The following is an 18,628-nucleotide window of genomic DNA, read 5'->3' as shown; positions in this document are numbered from 1 at the left end:
CAGCTTCTAAACAACAACTTATATTGTATTATCCTTGTTGGAAGCCCAAACGACTACAAACTAAACCAATAGAACGAGAGCAAAATAGAAATGGACAAAGTGTAAAATCCGTCTGTAAAGATACAAAGAAGGAGAGTTTATCGCTTCTTTTTCTCCTACTTTTTTTACTTTTGCGTTAATGTTCCACAAGCTCGCTTCGCTCCCTAGTGTCGCTCCTGAAAAGTGTCATTACTTTCGCTTTTATCTATTTGCTAAACTATTCTACTCAAAAACTAGATGTAGACGCGTGGAAATTCATTCATCGTAACCTCAACTCAAATGAGAGAGTCTACAACTAAGAGACGCAAGCTGCGTAAAGCAGAATTGAACAAGCTTAAACTAGTCTAAGAGTGAAGCAGTTTAGAACAATAAATCTATTATAGTAAAAACTCTCGTTACCAGTATGATGAATGATATCACTATGATATCTTTTAAAACAGTTGCTCAGACTAAAATGAATACTAAAGAAAAAGAAAAGAAAAATGCAAGTGTGCTGTTGCCCTAAGCTGAACACAAAAAAAAAACAGAAAAAAACAAGAAGGTGTGCGAGTCCAATATGCACACAAGGCACAACTTGGTAGCCAATTTATTGTTAATGCAGGTCACTCTTTAAATAATAATATCAAAGTAAGTGCACTACAAATGGATGCAAAAAAATAATAACTAACAACTGTTACCTACAGCAAAAGCTTTTCTTCCTTTCTATACCTAAAAGTATTCTTAGTAACTAAAACAGAAAAAAAGAACTCATACGGGTTTAGTATAGATAGCTGTGCGCAAAATATCAATGAATTGAAGGCGGACATGGGGGTGAAGATAGAAAGTGTGTGAGTGTGAGAGTGTGAATAAGTCACAGTGTTTACAATGTTTATCTTTCGTAAATACTCTTTCAATTCTTCATGGTTGAATACACAAGTACTTTTAACAATTCACATTGAGTTATACATCTTCTTTTACAAAAATACACGATCTTTTTTTTTATAATATTTGCGGTCTTGGTTTTGAGTTTGAACTCGGATTGGCTCGTCCTGAGTTAAAGTGTAATTTCTAAAATTTCACGTAACGAAAAGGATGAGGAGTTATGGATGAGAAAATGAAGGAGGCTGTGTTACACCAAAAATTAACTCAACGGTCCATAAAGGAAGCTTTCCTTTTTCTTTTTTTTTTTGACTTATTCCTTCTATAGTAGATGCTTATAGTATATACTTATAGTACTAATTTAAATTCTATAGGTCAATATTTACGATCTCTTTTTTCTCTATAGCTATGCAGTTTTATTGAACAACTTTACTTTAAATCTGTTTATTCTATTTTCACCTCCTTTAATTTATAAGAGCTTTTCATATTTATTTTTTTCGTAATCATATGTATTTTTTCTTAAAAAAAAAGGACGTTTCGCAGCCATTTTCTGAGAGCCCCTACTTCAGGCCATTTTTATCCGCTGTCAACTTGCAGTGTTGTGCTTAAGTTCTCTCGACATAGCACTTTCGTTAATATGGAATTTTTGGAAAGGGCATAATGATCATCTATGCCAGCAAACTCAACTCTAATCATAGCTACAAAAAGAACATTTTTAAGTATATTTGTAAGTGCTCCACTATCTCGCTCTCCTCGATAGTATATTTTATGATTGGAGAAGAAAGTTTGCATTTCTCATCTCTCATGAAGCAATTTTTTGCAAAATAAAGCAGTCAAACCGGTGTGCAAGGGCACACCAGGATCACATGTGATTTTCATTGAAGGCTACAAAGTAAAAGGAAAAGAAAAGTATTTTGTGCATGAGACAAATATTCTCTTTTGCATTTTGACATTAATATTACCATAAAGACGAAAAATGTATTCAATCACTAAATAAATTAGTCTCTTAGACTTGAGACTTAGGGGCCTCTTAATCATATTTTTGACACCTCATCTATATCTATATCTATAAAGAATAATCTATATGTTGGAATAAAGTGCATTTTAGTCACCTGTATGGCAAAGTTACTATTTTAGAGATTGAGGAGAGGTACGCGAAACTACAATCACGCCTTTCCTCCTAAAAGTTTATTGTATGCTGTTTCTCCTTAACAGGAAACTGCTATACTGGTAAAATCAAATTTAAGTGTAACATTGCTTGTGTCGTTTAATCCAACTTTAGTGCAGTATTACTCTTTATGTTTTCTCGGAAAAAAAATTATCCTAATGCTCAAAAATGTACTTCTTTCTAAAAAAAATTAAAAATTAAAAAATAAATTAAACTACAATAGATTATGCTTTTCGTCTGGCGCATTGAGTGAAAACCTTTTGTTTGCGATTAACTTTCCATTTTGTAATTAAAAGGAGGACTTGACATAAAAGAATATTTTTTTCTCAATTGATAAGGTCACTCTGATTCAAAAAGCAATTTCTCAGTTACGTATTTGCAAACCTTTTCGTTTTTAATAAAAAATCGAAAAAAGGTATGTTACAGGTGGTGTTAAAATGGAAATACGAACTTTGAAACAACGGTTCTAACAATTTGAGCTCTTCAGTAATGCTTGAGATAAAGAATGAGTAAAGTAATGCTTGAGATAAGAAATGAGTAAAGTAAAGCTCCAAGCTTGAAGACTCTTTAAGCGTTGACTACTTGCGTGTTACTTTATTTTTTTTTTACAGTACAGTAACAGAGTAAACAATTGACCATATCGATGAATTGCGGAGGAGTTGCAAAGTATCCGTAACCCGATTTATTCCGGACTCCATCTCCCCCTCACCTCGTTTATGCTTTTTGCAATTGCCATTTTTTTTCTTTCCTGCTTTTGCCTAATAAGCGAAATGTACAAATTAGAGAATACAAGTTTCATACACGGTACACATTTCCGGGGTATATAGGCTCTAATTGGGGAGAAATAATAGAAGAAAAAAAAAAAAAGAAGGAATCCAAAGAGTTTCAATTCAGGGGATATGATGTATACACAACACCAATATTTACGGACATCATTTATAAACTATATTTAGGCAAACATTGAAACTAGACTCGGCTACTTGTCCAAAGTTTTCTTCCCCTAGGTTTCTTTCTCTCTTCTTTTTCCTTGTTTACGCAATTCTACTTTTCTTGTCGTATTTTGGGTAGTATTTGTTAAACAAAAATCCATCAAGAAGAACCAATCCTGTAACAATAGAAGCATGGAGACCCACTACAACATTGTTATCGGATCTGATTCTGTGCTTTTCCAAATATCCCAAGTATCCAGCAGCAACACCACCAGCAACCACAAAGATTTGAGTTATGACAACTGGATTTTGCAATTCAACACCAACTCTTTGCAACAAATTACCGGTTGATACTTCAATCTGCTTTCCGGTTTTTTGTACGTTTACACCAAGAGCATGAGCATTCTTTTTCAACAGTGCCCAAATTTTAGCAAAGATATTCTTGCCTTCTTTTTCCAAATGACCAAGCTCCTTCTTAGCGGCTTCAAGGGCTTCCTGACCTTTTTCATTAGCAGTTTCGTAAATTAGTTGTCCTCTTTCACTGGCAGCTTCAAGCAACTCTTTGCTCAGTTCTTTCAAAGCCTCAGCTTCAAATTCACCTCGTTGTTTCAAGTCTTCAGCTTTTGCTTGACCCTGATTTTTTAAATCGCGAGCTTTAGCCTTGCCTTGCTCTTTTGCCTCATTGATATCAGCAGCAGCTCTTTTTTGAATATTTTCAGCATCCTTCTTGACATCCTTCTTGACATCCTTCTTGACTTGTTCGTGACTTGGTACGTTGGACATTTTTGTTTTCAAAGTTAAGTTTCTAAGTTACAGCTAGGGCAAGGTTTGTGTTTGTACGCAAGTAATAAGCTTTGAGTTAAAAATGTGAATAGATATTGATTGATAAAAAAGTTTTGTGAATAAATTCAATCTATACAATTGGAATAAAGAAAGTTGATGATGGATAAAAGAAAATTGAGTTGTAACTTTCTCTCTATTTCTCTCGCTCTTCCTTTTTCTGCTTAACTTTTTTTTTTAATGTTCCAATCAAAGGAATGATAATCGTGAGTTGGAAATGCTAATCAATCAATTATATAATAATAGCATGACAATTTTTAAGTGACAGGAAAAAATAGCAATCAAAAAAAATAAAAATAAAAAAAATAAGAATAATAATAATAATAATAATAAAAATTATACCGCCAATTGACGACCTGGTTCGGTGGTATCATTCAATTGTTAAGAGCTGGCACGTAGCAATTGCCAACAAAAGTGGAACCCATCCGGTTGCCTACGAGAGGAGGAATTTTGGATATACTTTTTACGTTTGAGATTACTTAAAGCAAAATGAGAAAAAGTTGTAACTTGTTTTATCAAAAACCCTCACCCCCCCCTTGCTACCGGGTTGCCAGCTTTTTGATCAATCATGATGGTTCGTTAAAGCCACTGGCACTGTATGTAATAGCAAAAGATAGATAAGAAGGCTTCATCAACCAGCACAATTCTATTGTTGTTGCAAAAATTTTGAATATAGGTGATTTTAATGAGTTGCAACAATTTTGAATATAGGTGATTATTAATGAGTCGCATGACTTTTAACGCGCACACTTTGTTCTCTCTCTTTGCACACTTTGTTTTCTCCTTTTGCGCACTTTGTTTTCTCCTTTTGCGCACTTTGTTCTCTCCCTTCTTATTTCCAAATTCCTTTTTCCCTTCGATGAAGTAGATAAGTAAATTAGAATTAGCCTAGAGTCGATAGGCTCTTGGCTCTTTCTTGCCATCCCCAACCCCAACTCCACCTCACCCCACCACCAAGTTGTCTTCCATTATGCTACCGTATGACATTGCCAACAATGTTCTCTTGATACTGTCCTAGAAAAAATATGGGCCGTATCAACCAGTACTTTAGAAAAAGGGTGCATTAAAGAAAAAAGCTCGGTGATGGAATAACAACTCTTTCATAATAAAAGCTTGTAATACTTCTACTATGCATAGTCCAGCAAGGCTATATTATACTTATACATATATATATGTGTGTGTGTATATATATATATGTGTACAGTTATAGTCGTTCACGTGCAAACGCCTTTTTTTAGGGTTTTGCGAATATCACAATTTTTTTCCCCCTCATACTATGTGTTTAGTTGATAATTTTTTGAAAAATCAAGGTAATCTCTGTACCTCTATTTTTCCCTTCATCAAACTTTGTCGATCGAAAACCAACACCCCGGCTTTCCACGTAACATTCCGACAAGTAGAACGAAAAAAAAATAGAAACAATGTCTGAAGCTCAACAAAAGAGACAATTTGGTGACAAAAAAAGAAGAGGTATTAGAAGAGGTAGAAGAGATGGTGAAGAAAAAGGTTGGACTCCAGTTACCAAATTAGGTAGATTGGTCAAGGCTGGTAAAATCACCTCAGTTGAAGAAATTTACTTGCACTCTTTACCAGTCAAGGAATTCCAAATCATTGATTTGTTATTACCTGAATTGAAAGATGAAGTTATGAAGATTAGATCTGTGCAAAAACAAACCAGAGCTGGTCAAAGAACTAGAATGAAGGCTGTTGTTGTTATTGGTGACTCCAACGGTCACGTTGGTTTGGGTATCAAGACAGCAAAGGAAGTTGCTTCTGCTATTAAGGCCGCTATTGTTATTGCCAAATTATCCATCATTCCTATCAGAAGAGGTTACTGGGGTTCTAACTTGGGTCAACCACACTCATTACCTTGTAAAGTCACCGGTAAATGTGGTTCAGTTACCGTTAGATTGATCCCAGCTCCAAGAGGTAAAGGTATTGTTGCTTCTCCAGCAGTTAAGAAATTGATGCAATTGGCTGGTGTTGAAGATGTTTATACCACTTCTTCTGGTTCTACCAGAACAACTGAAAACACTTTGAAAGCTGCTTTCGTTGCTATTGGTAACACCTATGGTTTCTTGACACCAAACTTGTGGAAAGAAACCCCATTGATTGCTTCACCTTTGGAAGTTTACGCCGAAGAAGCTTCCAGTGGTAAAAAGAGATATTAGATGTTTACATATTAAAAAAAAGAAAAAAGAATTGTTTAATAGTATAATCTTACATCTTGTGCAAGTGAAAACTGTAATATTCCCTATACAAAATCAAAAAATTGAAAAAAAAAAAAAATTAAAACTACACTTCTAAATATCAACACTCTCTCTTTATTTTAAAAAAAACTTTATTTCTTCATTGTTGTACAACCTGTTCCATAACTTGGTCCTCTGTAACGGCAAACTGACGGTTTGTTACTGTATTGGTATTAGTCCAAGTACTACTCTGCGGAACAACTCTTTCTGGATCATGTTTAAATAAACAATATGGAGCCAGGCAATTTACACCAAAACGGCATTGCTCATTGATCGGATGATTAAAGGTACAGTCGGGTCTGGTGCAATTGGAGCCATCTCTACAGAGAACAGCTGATGTCGCGTGTCTTCTTGGGCACCTGTACTTTGTGCATCCAGTCCCAAATTTACATTGTTCCAATGCAATAACGGAATGTGGTGTTATTGGTTTAGCTTGTACATTAGGTGAACGAGGGTGAGACTTGTGGCAATTTTCATCAAGACATTCTTTACCATTAGGACACCAATCCAAAGTCTCAATCTTTGCTGTGGGATTAGCGGGAGTCGGGTGAGCATACGGACAGTTCTCTTTGGCACATGAAGGACCAAACTTGCATGAACCTTGTTTTACTAATAAGTAGTTGATTTGTTTCTGCTCATACTCCTTTTGACTTTGTGCCAATTTTTCGATTAAATCCTGATCTTGATCAGGGTGTAAGTAGTTGCAAGTTCCCGGTGGATTTGAACAGTTGGGGTATGCAAAACAGTTCTTTGTTGGGTGAGATTTTGTACACAGCTCTCTATTTTTACACTTGGGATGATCTGGACATCTACCTATAGCCGGTTGAGCTACAAATTTGGAAACGTTATCATGGCCTAGTCTAACAAAGTTTTCCAACCGTTGAGTAACTTGTGGAGTCTTGTTAATAGTACCTACTCTATCTCCTAATTTGGTTGCTCCTGATGACCTATCCCCAGCTCGAGGTGCATTTACTCCTCTTGTCTTACCAATTCCAGCATTCTTGATTCCTGTTCGCACTGTTGTTGTTGTTGTTGTTATTTTTGTAGCCGAATTTGCGTCCACGCCAAACCTCTTGCTTCTCAAAGCTAGTTTTTCTTTTTCGCTTAATCGTTTTGGTCCCGTTGGTGGTTTAGTAGAAGGTAGTTGGGATATCGTAGTGGTGGTGGCTTCTGTACCAATGTTCAGCTTGTAATCTCTATCTGACGGTGTAACCAAAGAAGCACTTGTTTCAGAAATTTCTCTATTCAGAGCATCCACTTGTATAGGAGCAACATCAGCAGCAGCGCCACCACTACCATCAGTTCCATTCAGCTGTGCAGTTACTGAATCACTCTGATCAACTTCAACAGACCCAACACCCAATCTACTTTCAATATTACCAATTTCAACATAAATTTCATTCAAAAATTCGTTGTCTATAAGCAAATTCGCTATATCTTGCACTTCGCTGATTATTAACTCATTCTCCTTGCGACCCTCTATACAGAATACTAAGTACTCTGCAATGTCTGCGGCATCCTCCTGGCTTCTATCGTACCGTCTCTTGATCTCCATAGTTAAATTATGTTTTAGTTGTATTCCAACCTCGCTGTTTGCATCGAAATGTGTGTTCATCTTGGCTATATATAAAGTTAACAAGATGTAATCACTAATAGTGGCGTACTCTAATACTTTCTGCTTTTTTTTCTCTTCTTTCTTCCTTTCTTTCCTTTATAAAAAAAAAAAAAAAAAAAGAAAAAGAAAGAATATACAAAGAATTTATATCTGCAAAATAGTTTTCGTTAGTTACAAGTACCAAATAACCAATTTTTGAAACTCCCATTTCAACGTCATAGTAAGAGTAAGAGCAAGAGTACTGAAAGATAAACACATATATATATATATATATATATATATACAAAAAGCTATTCAAACTAGTCGAAACTTATCCTCCGAAATCTCTCCAAGCAACTCTTTAATCTGAACTAAAATGTTGTCTAATGAAGTCGAAACATCAGAAGCAACCAAAAGGTAAGAATAAAGCAAAATGAAGTCGCTATTTTTTAAATGTAACCCTCCCTCCTGTTGCTGTCGAATTTCACTCAATTTATATAGCATTCTGTCCTTGGCATGCTCTATTGAGGCGAATTTCTTTGGCAACGAAAAGCCTAGCTTCATTGCACTAGCTATCATGTAGAACACCAAAAATATTCTTTGCTCAACTTCGCTCCTTTCAATTTCAATATATTTCAAAACATACTCCTCGTTGGGTGTGAGAGTTGGATCAACTTTTATCAATAAATCTAAATTCTGAAAAGCATCAATAATGGCCGACGTTTCCTTGAGTAGTTTGGAGTATATTTGTGTTTGAAATTTTCCCTTGAACCTGTATTCTACTGGCGCTTGCTTCAATAGCGTTTCGCACTCTGAAAGTATTTTATTGGTACCTTCCTCGGCTTTGAATCCTACTAAAGTCATGGAACTTGGATTGTATTCTAGTGGGTCACTATTCCAAATGACTCCTAGTCTCAACCACAATACAGATAACCCATTTTTTAATCTAACACGAGCACTATTTGGCAAAAAGCATGTGGCCATAGTTAATGCCCAGATTATTCCAATCGAAACTGCTGCAAACCTGTGAAATGCTATTTCACCAATAATAGGATTCTCTCCACCTTCCATATCATCTTCGGAATCTTTTTGAATCATACTATAGGAATAAAGCATACTCAAATTATAGGTTAACAAAATAAACCGACCAAATGCATTATTTTGTTTCCAAAACAAGATTATATAAAATGACGGTACAGATACAACAATCCCTGCCAATGCCAAACAGTACACATTTGCATTAAATATATTCCATACTGAAAATGCCACAAAGGCTCCTAAAAAGGTACCCAATATTCTCCATTTAACAGTCATTGTGGTACCGCCTAATGATTTGTTCATCATTATGCAATACACAGTTAGAGCCCATTCTAGTCTCCAATTTTCAAAAAACATTCGAGTTTCGGGGACAAAGGCAAACACTGACAAAGCAGCAGCTCCTAAGCCGACTCTGATTCCAAACTGAACATCAGTTCTTTTGAAATATTTGATGCTTTGCCAAATTTTGTAAGAAATTTCTTCCCATATCGAACTAAAAACTGGCTTTTCCATTGGCAATCCGTACTGCTCTTTCAAGTCATCCAATGCTGCATGAAGACTCGTATCTTGGGTGTAACTATTGGTGAGCAGATTGTACTGTGCCCTTCGCAACCACGGCCATGACCTTGGTTTCCCCTTTGCGTGTTCGTATCTCTCAAATATCTCAACGCACTTGAGTAACTCAGTTGCAAATTGGCTTAGTAACGTGGCAAAATTTCCACAACATGCAGCAACTTTTTCTTGGTCTGTTTTAAATTGGATATCCAGATTTTGGTTAAATGACTCTTGATTATAAATGTGCTCAAATGACAACTCTTGTCTTTTTTCATACATAGCAATAGCCCTCTCAAGCGCGCTCTTTAATGTTTGTGTGTCGGGCTCCCTGTGGCCATTCTCATTGAATGGAGCACGCACCAACACATCTTTGATTGTGAAAACTAGGGACTTGATGGAAGGTGACAAATGATAAACAAATAAATCAAAAAGTTGGAGAGACGTTGCTACATCAACCTCTTCTTCTGCAAGTGCTCGTGGCCTAAAGTCATTGATTTCTTCCAACAATTGTGAACCACCTAACTCGTCAATACTGTAACTTTGTAGCGTGCTTGTTCCACTGGTATTGTTATTATTATCATTATCAGACAATCCGCTGTTGAGTAAACTCCATTGCATTCTTGTGGCTGAACTCAAGGCTTGTAAATGTCTCGCTAGAGAAACTGTAGTAGAAACCAATGACTTGTAATACTGCCATTCCTCTTCTTTTCCTACTAGCCTAAGCTCATACTTGGCTTCCTCGAGATACTGCAGTAACAAGTTTACATTTTTCTTTAGGTTATCAACCAATTGTAAATCCTTTTTGTTCAATTGCTCACCTGCAATAAAGCGTCTGGTCAATGTGAGAAGCACTGGTGAATAATTTTGACACGATTGACTCAATGTAGCTTGCAATAATTTTGTTGCACTAGTTGGCCATATCAAATAACAACAACCAAATGAAATAAAGCAGCCAGAGACAACCACTTTGAAAGTTGCTTCGATCCTATCTAAGGGGATATCACCGGAATTCTTACTCCCTTCCTTAACGATACATGCAACTATAGATATACAAGCCAAGGAACACGCAGTATTGAATGTTTGTTTGTTTACCTTCTGCTTCCAAAAGGAAACCACTCCCAATGCAACTGAGCTAACCAAAAGATCAATAGCGTGGCTCGTTTCGTCTTGGCCGTGTGTAAAAAAGCTTGATGATATGAGCCGACAGCCAAAGGAAACTACAACACTGTACAATAAAGATATGACAACAAAGATGATAGTTTGGTTCATGGACCCCCTCGTCCTTGTTGGATGGAAATATACCGCGACTGTGGCAATGACATGTTTCGAGTCGGTCGAGCCGAGAAACTCATCAAAGGGAGTATAAAAGACACCGAGCGATGCAATAAAGTAAGCAATAGTGCACTTTGTTACACTTTTAAAAGTATCATTCTGAAACAAGGCTACGAACGGCGATATGAAACGGTTGAATCTATTTGGTGGCATGAAAAATTGCTGTTCCATGTCAAGCATCTGCTCAGAATCTTGCGATTGTGAGAGCGTAATTGATCGCTGCACTCTCTCACCGGTGTCGGCCAAAATCACTGAGTTTTTACGATTAACAAACCGTCTTGGCGACGAAACATTTAGCCTTATCTTGTAATCTATTGGTTCTTCGCCAGAAGAAGGCAGACTGAGCTCCATAGTGCTCTTATCTAGCAATTTATTTCCTTCACCAGCCTCATTGTATCCTAAGTTCTGACCATTCATAAACGGTTCAATGACAACCCTTCTTGTGAAGAATAGATGGCGTGTGTGTGTCTATAAAAAAAAAGAAACAACTAGGTCAATAAATTTACTTCTCACGCGGAACTTAGTTGCACAGAGAGATACCGTTGTATGGCTAGAAAAAGATGGTTTGTATATTTTTTTTTTCTCTTATCCTTTTTCAGGGGGGGGGGGGGGGGGGGTTAAAAGCCCCTAAAGATAAGTTAGCAAAGCGGCGGTCTTTTTTTTTTTTTTCTTTTTTTTTTTGGGGGGGGGGGGGGGGGGGGGGGGGGTTACCGTTGATCGTAAATTCATTACACTAACTTTACAAATTTTATACACTTACCTCTAAAATATTGCCTTATAAGCTGTTATTAATAATACTATTGTATAAAGCTTATATGAAATTCATTTTCCACATTTATTTGCTACTTCTTTTCGCTTTTTTTTGGGGGGGGCCTTTTTCCTTTTCAATTATCATCTTCATAGCCAATAGTATCTCTAAAAAGATCTTCACAAGGCACAGTAGCGTTTAATCTTGCACAAAGTAAGAATACACCACTCAATTTCCTATGCAAAGAGTATGTTTCCTCTGGTGGAGGTGCCAATCTTTCATTCAACATCAATCCAATGTTGCCTCTAACTCTATCAGTAATAGTCTGATTCTTAAAATCAAATGGTTGGCCGTTATTGTCAATCGGTGAAAATGCCTCACCAAGACACATGATTGAATCGATATGTGCCTTTGTCATCGAAGGTGACTCCAACCCGGTCAAATATCCCAAATCACGTGATAGCTGCTCTACTCTTTTAGCATCTTTCTTTACTGCTGCTCTTAGTACACTGACATAGTTTTTAATAAAACCATCGTTGAATTCTCGAGCTGCACCAAAGTCCAAAAGCTCGATTTTTTTGGTCTTATCATTATACAAAAAGTTGGCCCAGTTGGGGTCAGTCTGCATAAACTTGAACTCCTTCAACTCCAATAAACATAACCTCATGATATTTGTTGCAATCCAATTCTTGGTCTCTTGGTTCCAGTTGCCTTTAACTATTTCCGTGCCTCTCATTCTTTCCATGGTCAAAACATGTTCTCCGCAAATATTATGGAAAACGCGAGGAACCACAAATACTTGATCATCCTTTAAAAGCTCTCTCATTCTAATGAGATTCTGTGCTTCTCTAATATAGTCGCACTCCCATTTCAACTCTACTCTCGCGTTGGCAATTGTCTTGTCCAAAAATAAACCAGCTGGTAAAAGCGACGATGCTGTTAAAATCATAAGCAAGTTGTTAAGATCTGAATCAATCGAGTTTGCAACTCCAGGGTACTGCACTTTTACAACAACAGGAGTTAAATCTTCAGTCACCGCCGTGTGTACTTGACCAATAGAAGCTGCGGCAATGGGGATATCATCAAACGAAGCAAACAATCTTTCCCGCCAATGCAAGCCCAAATCTTGAACCATGACTCTTTCCAATTGTCCTGGCGGCATATAGTGTGCAGAATTCTGCACTCTTAGTAAAACTTGCTGAATTTCTTTGGGTAAGATCGATGCGTCTTGGAATGAAAGCATCTGTCCCAATTTCAAAGCTGCGCCTCTCATTTTAGAAAACTTTCTCGCCATTCTTTCGATATTTTGCGGGGACAAAAACAAGGACTTCATACTCATCGAACTCGTGTTTCCAGAAGCATACTGTTTCAAACCTTGAGTCGCTGCGTTTAAGCCCATCCCTGCTGCCAATGATCCGTAATGAAAAATACGAGATAGTCTAGAGCTCGGGATATCACTCTGCATCATTTGAAATTGTTGCGGCTTTGGCTGCTGTTTTTCTTGTTCAATTGCGGTATTTGTTGATTTTGGCGAAGAGATTGTTGGATTTGAATCCAACTCCACAATCTCTTCACCGGGATAGAATGATTTTGTAGAATATTTACGTGTCTGTTGATTTGCTCCAAAGGGGTTTTTTTCGTGGGGGTGGTTTTGCGCATTATAAGAGTTTCTAGTTGACCAAGACAAAGCTTGCACTTCATCCCACATGGGTCTATTTTCATCGCTTAAATCTCGTATGGATTTAATGAAAATATTGTTTTTGTAGAAATCGCAAGCATCTCGTTGTATTATTTTAGCCGAACCTTGTGCAATGTGGAGAAACGAGTTGGCTATCACACTGAGCTCATACACGTTTCTACTTAGCGTCATAGTGGGAAGGTACTATACTATATGTGAAAAGGGTATTAATAATTAGATTGACGGCGCTAGAAGTAAAAGTGCCAATAATGCTAGTGCTAGTGCTTATGGTGGTGGTGGTGGTGGTAGTACCTATATTAGTGTTTGTGTGTCTATTAAACGTATCTTGTTATTCAAATGTTTTGATTAATGTGGGATTCTTTTATATATCAGTGAAATAGCATATGCTAATAAAGACTAATGAAAAGAAAAAAAATGGAAGAAAAAAAAAAAAAAAAAAAATGAAAAATGATTCATCAACTTCACACATTGATACGCCCTCACCACCACCCCATGTTTTTGGCAGAGACTGCGTAGTAATTACATGTTTTCTGTGTTTCCACAAAATGTATAGAGGGCTTTATTTTTTCAATATATATAATTTCATACTCTATTATACTTTACCATGGCATCTTTTGGAAGACAAGCATTACGCTCTTTCTCTTCTCTAAAAATGAGATCATCGCAACTTTTGCTTTTCTTCACTGTTGTGGAAGAAGGTTAAAAAAAAAAGAAAAATGTAGTGGATGGAATTCCGTCTACTAGTATCTATGAAAGTTTCGAAAGCAGTTTCGATATCCTCGTCACTTGAAATTGATGGACGGATTAAACAATACCAGTTTTCCAGTTTCACTTGGTGATATTTTTCTAGCTAATCCCCTGGTGGTATTTTTCTAGTTTTCCCCTGGTGTTTTTTTTTTTTTTTTTTTCGCAGCCTATTAAAATTTCATTTTCTAGAACAATCGGGAGAGAGTTAATCGGAAAAATTATTACTTTTCACCGAGATTCATTACACCTACCACGTTCTCCAACTAAAAAGAAATGTTAATAAACGATAAAATTTCGCAGCAATTTGCCTCGATATCACCCACACACACACACAAACAAGCACCACACACACCACACACCACACACACTAGTGGGATGGAATAGCCAATTCAACCAAAAATATCTGTATATAGATCCTAGATTTTTTCTCTGATATATTTCATAGTTGTCTAGGTATAAATAGACGATGTCGGATACATTAAAGCTACTTTAACCTATTTACGAAGAATAAATTATTCGTCTCATAGTTCCAACAAGTGTTTTGCTAGGTTAATGATTTTTTTTTTTTTTTTTCGCAATTATGTGCAAAAAAATGAGTAAACACAAAGTAAGTTAGCCACCACATTTCCGTTGAGATGGCTTCAAACAGGGACCAACCAAGTTCGAAAAGAAAACAAAATTTCTTACATGATATTATCAGTATTAACTGAATAAAATTTCACGTGGCTTTACACACATTTTTTTTTTTTTGCTTAATTTTGTAATGACAACCATTAATTCGTACCGAAATGGGAGGAGCCAACAATAATGCAAACACACACGCTACCATATGCTATTGTATTACACACACGCTACCAAGCGCTATCGTATTTTTAGCAACAAGATCATAATCAGATATATTTTTTTTTTCAAGCCGATATCAGGAACATTGTTATTATTATAAGTAATAAACATTTTTGGCACACTTTTTCCAGATCTGGACCTAGTCAATTTGTGTGGGAGTACGGAGTCACCTTTTTTTTTTTTTTAAATTCCAGTCAGCCTAATAGATCAGTTCATTCGCTAGTTATAATATTCTCTCCTTGTTTTTCTTAATTTCCTGGCTCAATTCCTGTATCTCCAAGCAGGAACGGAAAATTAATTAATTAATTATGTCAGCTAGTCAATCGATAAGAAACTCATTTCAGTCATCAAGGTCTCCATTGAAGCAACAATCGCCTCGGTTTCAAACGCAGCTGAATTTCAACCCTTATGAAGCAGCAAGAGATCGGCAGGATTTGTACCAAGCAAGTACAGTAACATCCAGGGTCGTTATAGATGATGATCCCGTCGTTCCCGAGTACAAAGATATTGCCATGTCTAATAACAAGTGCAACTACAGCATGAAGATTGTTGTTGTTGGAGATGGTGCCGTGGGGAAATCGTGCTTATTGATAAGCTATGCGTTGAATAGGTTTCCTGACGAGTATGTGCCCACGGTGTTTGACAACTATGTGCATACGGTTGTTTCTCCTCAAGGAAAGACAATCGAGCTAGCGCTATGGGATACTGCTGGACAAGAAGAATACGAAAGGTTGAGACCATTGAGTTACCCAGACGTTGACTTAATATTGATTTGTTTTTCACTTGACAACATCACTAGTCTACAAAATGTTAGCGAATTGTGGTTTCCTGAGGTAAATCATTACTGCCCCCGAATACCACTTATATTGGTAGGAACAAAATCGGATTTACCAAGTAGTATTGCTGATGGTTTACCGCTTCAGATAGCTACAGATATAGGAGCTATAGCGTATCTCCGATGTTCAGCAAAGACAATGGATAACGTGAGAAATGTGTTTAATTTTGCATTGAACCATTTTCAAAAACAAATGCAAATACAAGAACAGCTTGAGAAAAGTAATCGAAAGAGAATAAGTAAACGATTTAGTGGTAGTAATGGAAATGACCATTTAAGAACAGGAAGTCAAACATCAAATTCACGAAAGGGACATTTGAAAAACACTTCATACGACTCAACTATTTTATTGGACCAGCCATTAACTGAAGACACCTACGAAAATAACCCATATGGAAATTTTGGCAATAATGCCAAGGTGAGTCCATATAATGAAGGTGAATTTAGTTTTATCAAAGAGAGGGAAAAACGCGAAAAATTTACCTTGAAGAAAAAATGTGTAATTTTATAGAGCTTTAGAGAGATTGTATGTAATTGATTAGAAGAAAGATATGTTGTAGTGACACTATCGAGCGAAGCGAGATAGTGAAGCGACACTGACTAATGACACTATCGAGCGAAGCGAGATAGTGGCGCAACACTGACTAATGACACTAATGACACTATCGAGCGAAGCGAGATAGTGAAGCGACACTGACTAATGACACTAATGACACTAATGACACGAATGACACTAATGACACGAATGACACTAATGACACTAATGACACTAGTGACACTATCTCGCTTCGCTCGATAGTAGAAAATCAAAAACAAACTCCAATAGAGAATAAGTTCCAATTGGCCCATCAAACCAATTTCATGGGCCAATTAATTTCTGTGGGTGAAAAAAAATAAAAGAATTGATTTTTGAAAAAGAGCACCAAATTTCATCTCAGCTCAAATACAATACTGATGCACATAGGCACCAATTTACAAGTATTGCTTGATTGGTACCGTTTTGTTGCCATCGTTTTGCTAGTACCGCCTACCAATCTTAATATTAACAAATCAAGTCCACAGCAAAATCGAATATTAAGGTCTATATATTTTTATTGAAAACTCTAAACTTACCCCATTGTCTAATTTATTCCTTTTACTAAAGAGATCGAACAAACTTTGCTTGATTCAATTTTTTTTTTTCTCCAGTGAAAAAAAAAAAAAAAAAACAAACAAAAAAAGATAAAATAAAGGGGAATTTCGTCAATTTTTGGTATACAAACCATCTGGTCTTAAATATAAAAAGGGCTCTTCTTGTTTGCCTCAGGGGAGAAATATTTTGCAGAGACCTATTTGTTGGTAATTTTCCACGTTTGTATCACCACAATTTGACAGTCATATTATTGTGAAGTTGTCTTTTGGTTCAATTTCGATGCAGTCATTATGCATCAAGGACACAATTATGAGACGCATCTAAAATATACAAACCAAAAAAGATTCTCTTTACGAGATGGAGGTAAACTGGAAATTGAAGATCATTCATCAGATGCTGGAAACAAAGAAGATAACCATTACAAGAAAAGATTATCGCCAATACGGTACAAACTACGAAGCTTGCTTCTTCCAGTGATCAGATACGAGACTGAAATTTTATACAAATTGCAAACATGTTTAAGAAACCCGTTTTTTGATTTTTATTTTGCATGGACCGCAAATTTAGCTAGCCATACGTTTTATGTGCTTATGTTACCACCGCCAATATGGTTTGGCGCCAGTGATCTTTCAAGAGACTTGGTTTATGTACTAGGCTTGGGCATTTATATTACTGGATTTTTAAAGGATTATTTTTGTTTGCCGCGACCACGATCGCCCCCCTTGCATAGAATTACAATGTCAAGCTATACAACCCAAGAATATGGATTTCCATCATCGCATTCGGCAAATGCTACTGCCGTTACTCTAGTGGTTTTTAAATCGCTCCTTACACACAGAGCCAACTTTGCAAGTAGTACATTCTATGCCTTGATATATGGGTTGATTTTGTACTATTGCTCGTTGATTTTTGGACGGCTATATTGCGGCATGCATGGCTTTTTCGATATCTTGGTTGGCTCCTCTGTAGGAGCGTTGTTGTTTTTGTTCAGATTATACTGGGGTAAGCAATGGGACCAATTTCTCTTTAGTCATGGAATTATTATAGGAATCATGTTGATAATTGGTATATTTGTATCCTTAATTCATTTCCACGCAGAACCAGTTGATGATTGTCCCTGTTTTGACGATTCTGTTGCATTTATTGGTGTTTTGATTGGGTTGGATTTGAGTCACCTTATTGCTTATGAAACAAAGGTATTTTACAACTTGAATGATATAGGCGACATGTTCTTGATCCCCTTTGATGCAAAAAGGGGCCCCTTAAACATAATCTGCAGGTTTGTGGCTGGTGTTGTACTAGTTGTTGCTTGGAAAAGTTTATCAAAGCCAATGATATTTACAATATTGCCACCAGTCTATAAATTTATTGGGATTTATCTACCTAGACGTAATTTTATTGCTACAGCACACACAAGCCAACTGACTAGACATATCAGAAGCGCGTCCATCTCCAATGACGTGTCCCAAATAGGTGATTTGAGTAACTTCATAAAGGGAGTCACTGATCACAAGACGTTGGATTTAGACAATTATGGACCCAATAGTGAAATTGATTATTATGAGATGATCGACTACAGCAAGCAGTATAATGATACAAGTATTGATGTTGAGAAATTAAAGTTCAAAAGCGGAGTATTCAAGTATAGATATGATGTGGAAATAGTTGGTAGACTATTCGTTTACGCTGGTATTGCTGCATCAGCTATCTGGGCATTTTACTTTGTATCTAGCATACTTAACCTATAAGAGAGCTCGGCTCCTCGACACTATCGAGAAGAGCGAGATAGTGGAGCATCAAAGCACATTGTTTTCAACACTGTTCATATCCACTGGCTTCCCGACACTATCGAGCAGAGCGAGATAGTGGAGCATCAAAGCACATTATTTTCAACACTGTTCATATACACTGGCTTACGATCAAGTCTTTGCTTATTTCCTCAAAAAACCTCCTATATATATATAAACAAACCCGTGTCGCTAGTCAGTGCTGCTTCACTATCTCGCTCTCGATAGTGTCGCT

The 18,628-nt window shown here is 36.6% G+C and overlaps 7 protein-coding genes across 7 annotated transcripts; 3 read left to right on the top strand and 4 right to left on the bottom strand. All coding sequences in view use genetic code 12, as the record gives it.

The window, feature by feature from the left end:
• Positions 1 to 3,096: 3,096 nt before the first annotated feature.
• KGF56_001858 (uncharacterized protein) lies at positions 3,097 to 3,777 on the bottom strand (the record flags this gene model as incomplete). The annotated part of the gene is made up of 1 exon (XM_049323026.1): positions 3,097 to 3,777. The coding sequence occupies one exon, from the start codon at positions 3,775 to 3,777 to the stop codon at positions 3,097 to 3,099; it is 681 nt and encodes a 226-aa protein (XP_049181106.1).
• A 1,478-nt stretch (positions 3,778 to 5,255) lies between these two features.
• RPS21 (40S ribosomal protein uS5) lies at positions 5,256 to 6,005 on the top strand (the record flags this gene model as incomplete). The annotated part of the gene is made up of 1 exon (XM_049323025.1): positions 5,256 to 6,005. The coding sequence occupies one exon, from the start codon at positions 5,256 to 5,258 to the stop codon at positions 6,003 to 6,005; it is 750 nt and encodes a 249-aa protein (XP_049181105.1).
• A 178-nt stretch (positions 6,006 to 6,183) lies between these two features.
• KGF56_001856 (mRNA-binding protein) lies at positions 6,184 to 7,638 on the bottom strand (the record flags this gene model as incomplete). Its single annotated transcript, XM_049323024.1, has 1 exon — positions 6,184 to 7,638. The coding sequence occupies one exon, from the start codon at positions 7,636 to 7,638 to the stop codon at positions 6,184 to 6,186; it is 1,455 nt and encodes a 484-aa protein (XP_049181104.1).
• Positions 7,639 to 7,992: 354 nt separating this feature from the next.
• KGF56_001855 (uncharacterized protein) lies at positions 7,993 to 11,019 on the bottom strand (the record flags this gene model as incomplete). Its single annotated transcript, XM_049323022.1, has 1 exon — positions 7,993 to 11,019. One exon carries the CDS (start codon positions 11,017 to 11,019, stop codon positions 7,993 to 7,995), a length of 3,027 nt encoding a protein of 1,008 aa, XP_049181103.1.
• Positions 11,020 to 11,486: 467 nt separating this feature from the next.
• On the bottom strand, positions 11,487 to 13,220 carry ABC1 (protein kinase; the record flags this gene model as incomplete). The annotated part of the gene is made up of 1 exon (XM_049323021.1): positions 11,487 to 13,220. The coding sequence occupies one exon, from the start codon at positions 13,218 to 13,220 to the stop codon at positions 11,487 to 11,489; it is 1,734 nt and encodes a 577-aa protein (XP_049181102.1).
• Positions 13,221 to 14,947: 1,727 nt separating this feature from the next.
• Positions 14,948 to 16,371, top strand: CRL1 (Rho family GTPase; the record flags this gene model as incomplete). The annotated part of the gene is made up of 2 exons (XM_049323020.1): positions 14,948 to 15,911; positions 16,145 to 16,371. 2 exons carry the CDS (start codon positions 14,948 to 14,950, stop codon positions 16,369 to 16,371), a joined length of 1,191 nt encoding a protein of 396 aa, XP_049181101.1.
• A 525-nt stretch (positions 16,372 to 16,896) lies between these two features.
• KGF56_001852 (sphinganine kinase) lies at positions 16,897 to 18,354 on the top strand (the record flags this gene model as incomplete). Its single annotated transcript, XM_049323019.1, has 1 exon — positions 16,897 to 18,354. One exon carries the CDS (start codon positions 16,897 to 16,899, stop codon positions 18,352 to 18,354), a length of 1,458 nt encoding a protein of 485 aa, XP_049181100.1.
• Between the last annotated feature and the right edge of the window lie 274 nt (positions 18,355 to 18,628).

The sequence above is a fragment of the Candida oxycetoniae genome (assembly GCF_023343755.2).
Source record: "Candida oxycetoniae strain CBS 10844 chromosome Unknown scaffold67, whole genome shotgun sequence".
In the NCBI taxonomy this organism is placed as follows: domain Eukaryota; kingdom Fungi; phylum Ascomycota; class Pichiomycetes; order Serinales; family Debaryomycetaceae; genus Lodderomyces; species Lodderomyces oxycetoniae.
The sequence above is the reverse complement of the archived record's forward strand: the minus strand, read 5'-3'. Positions and strand labels throughout refer to the sequence as shown.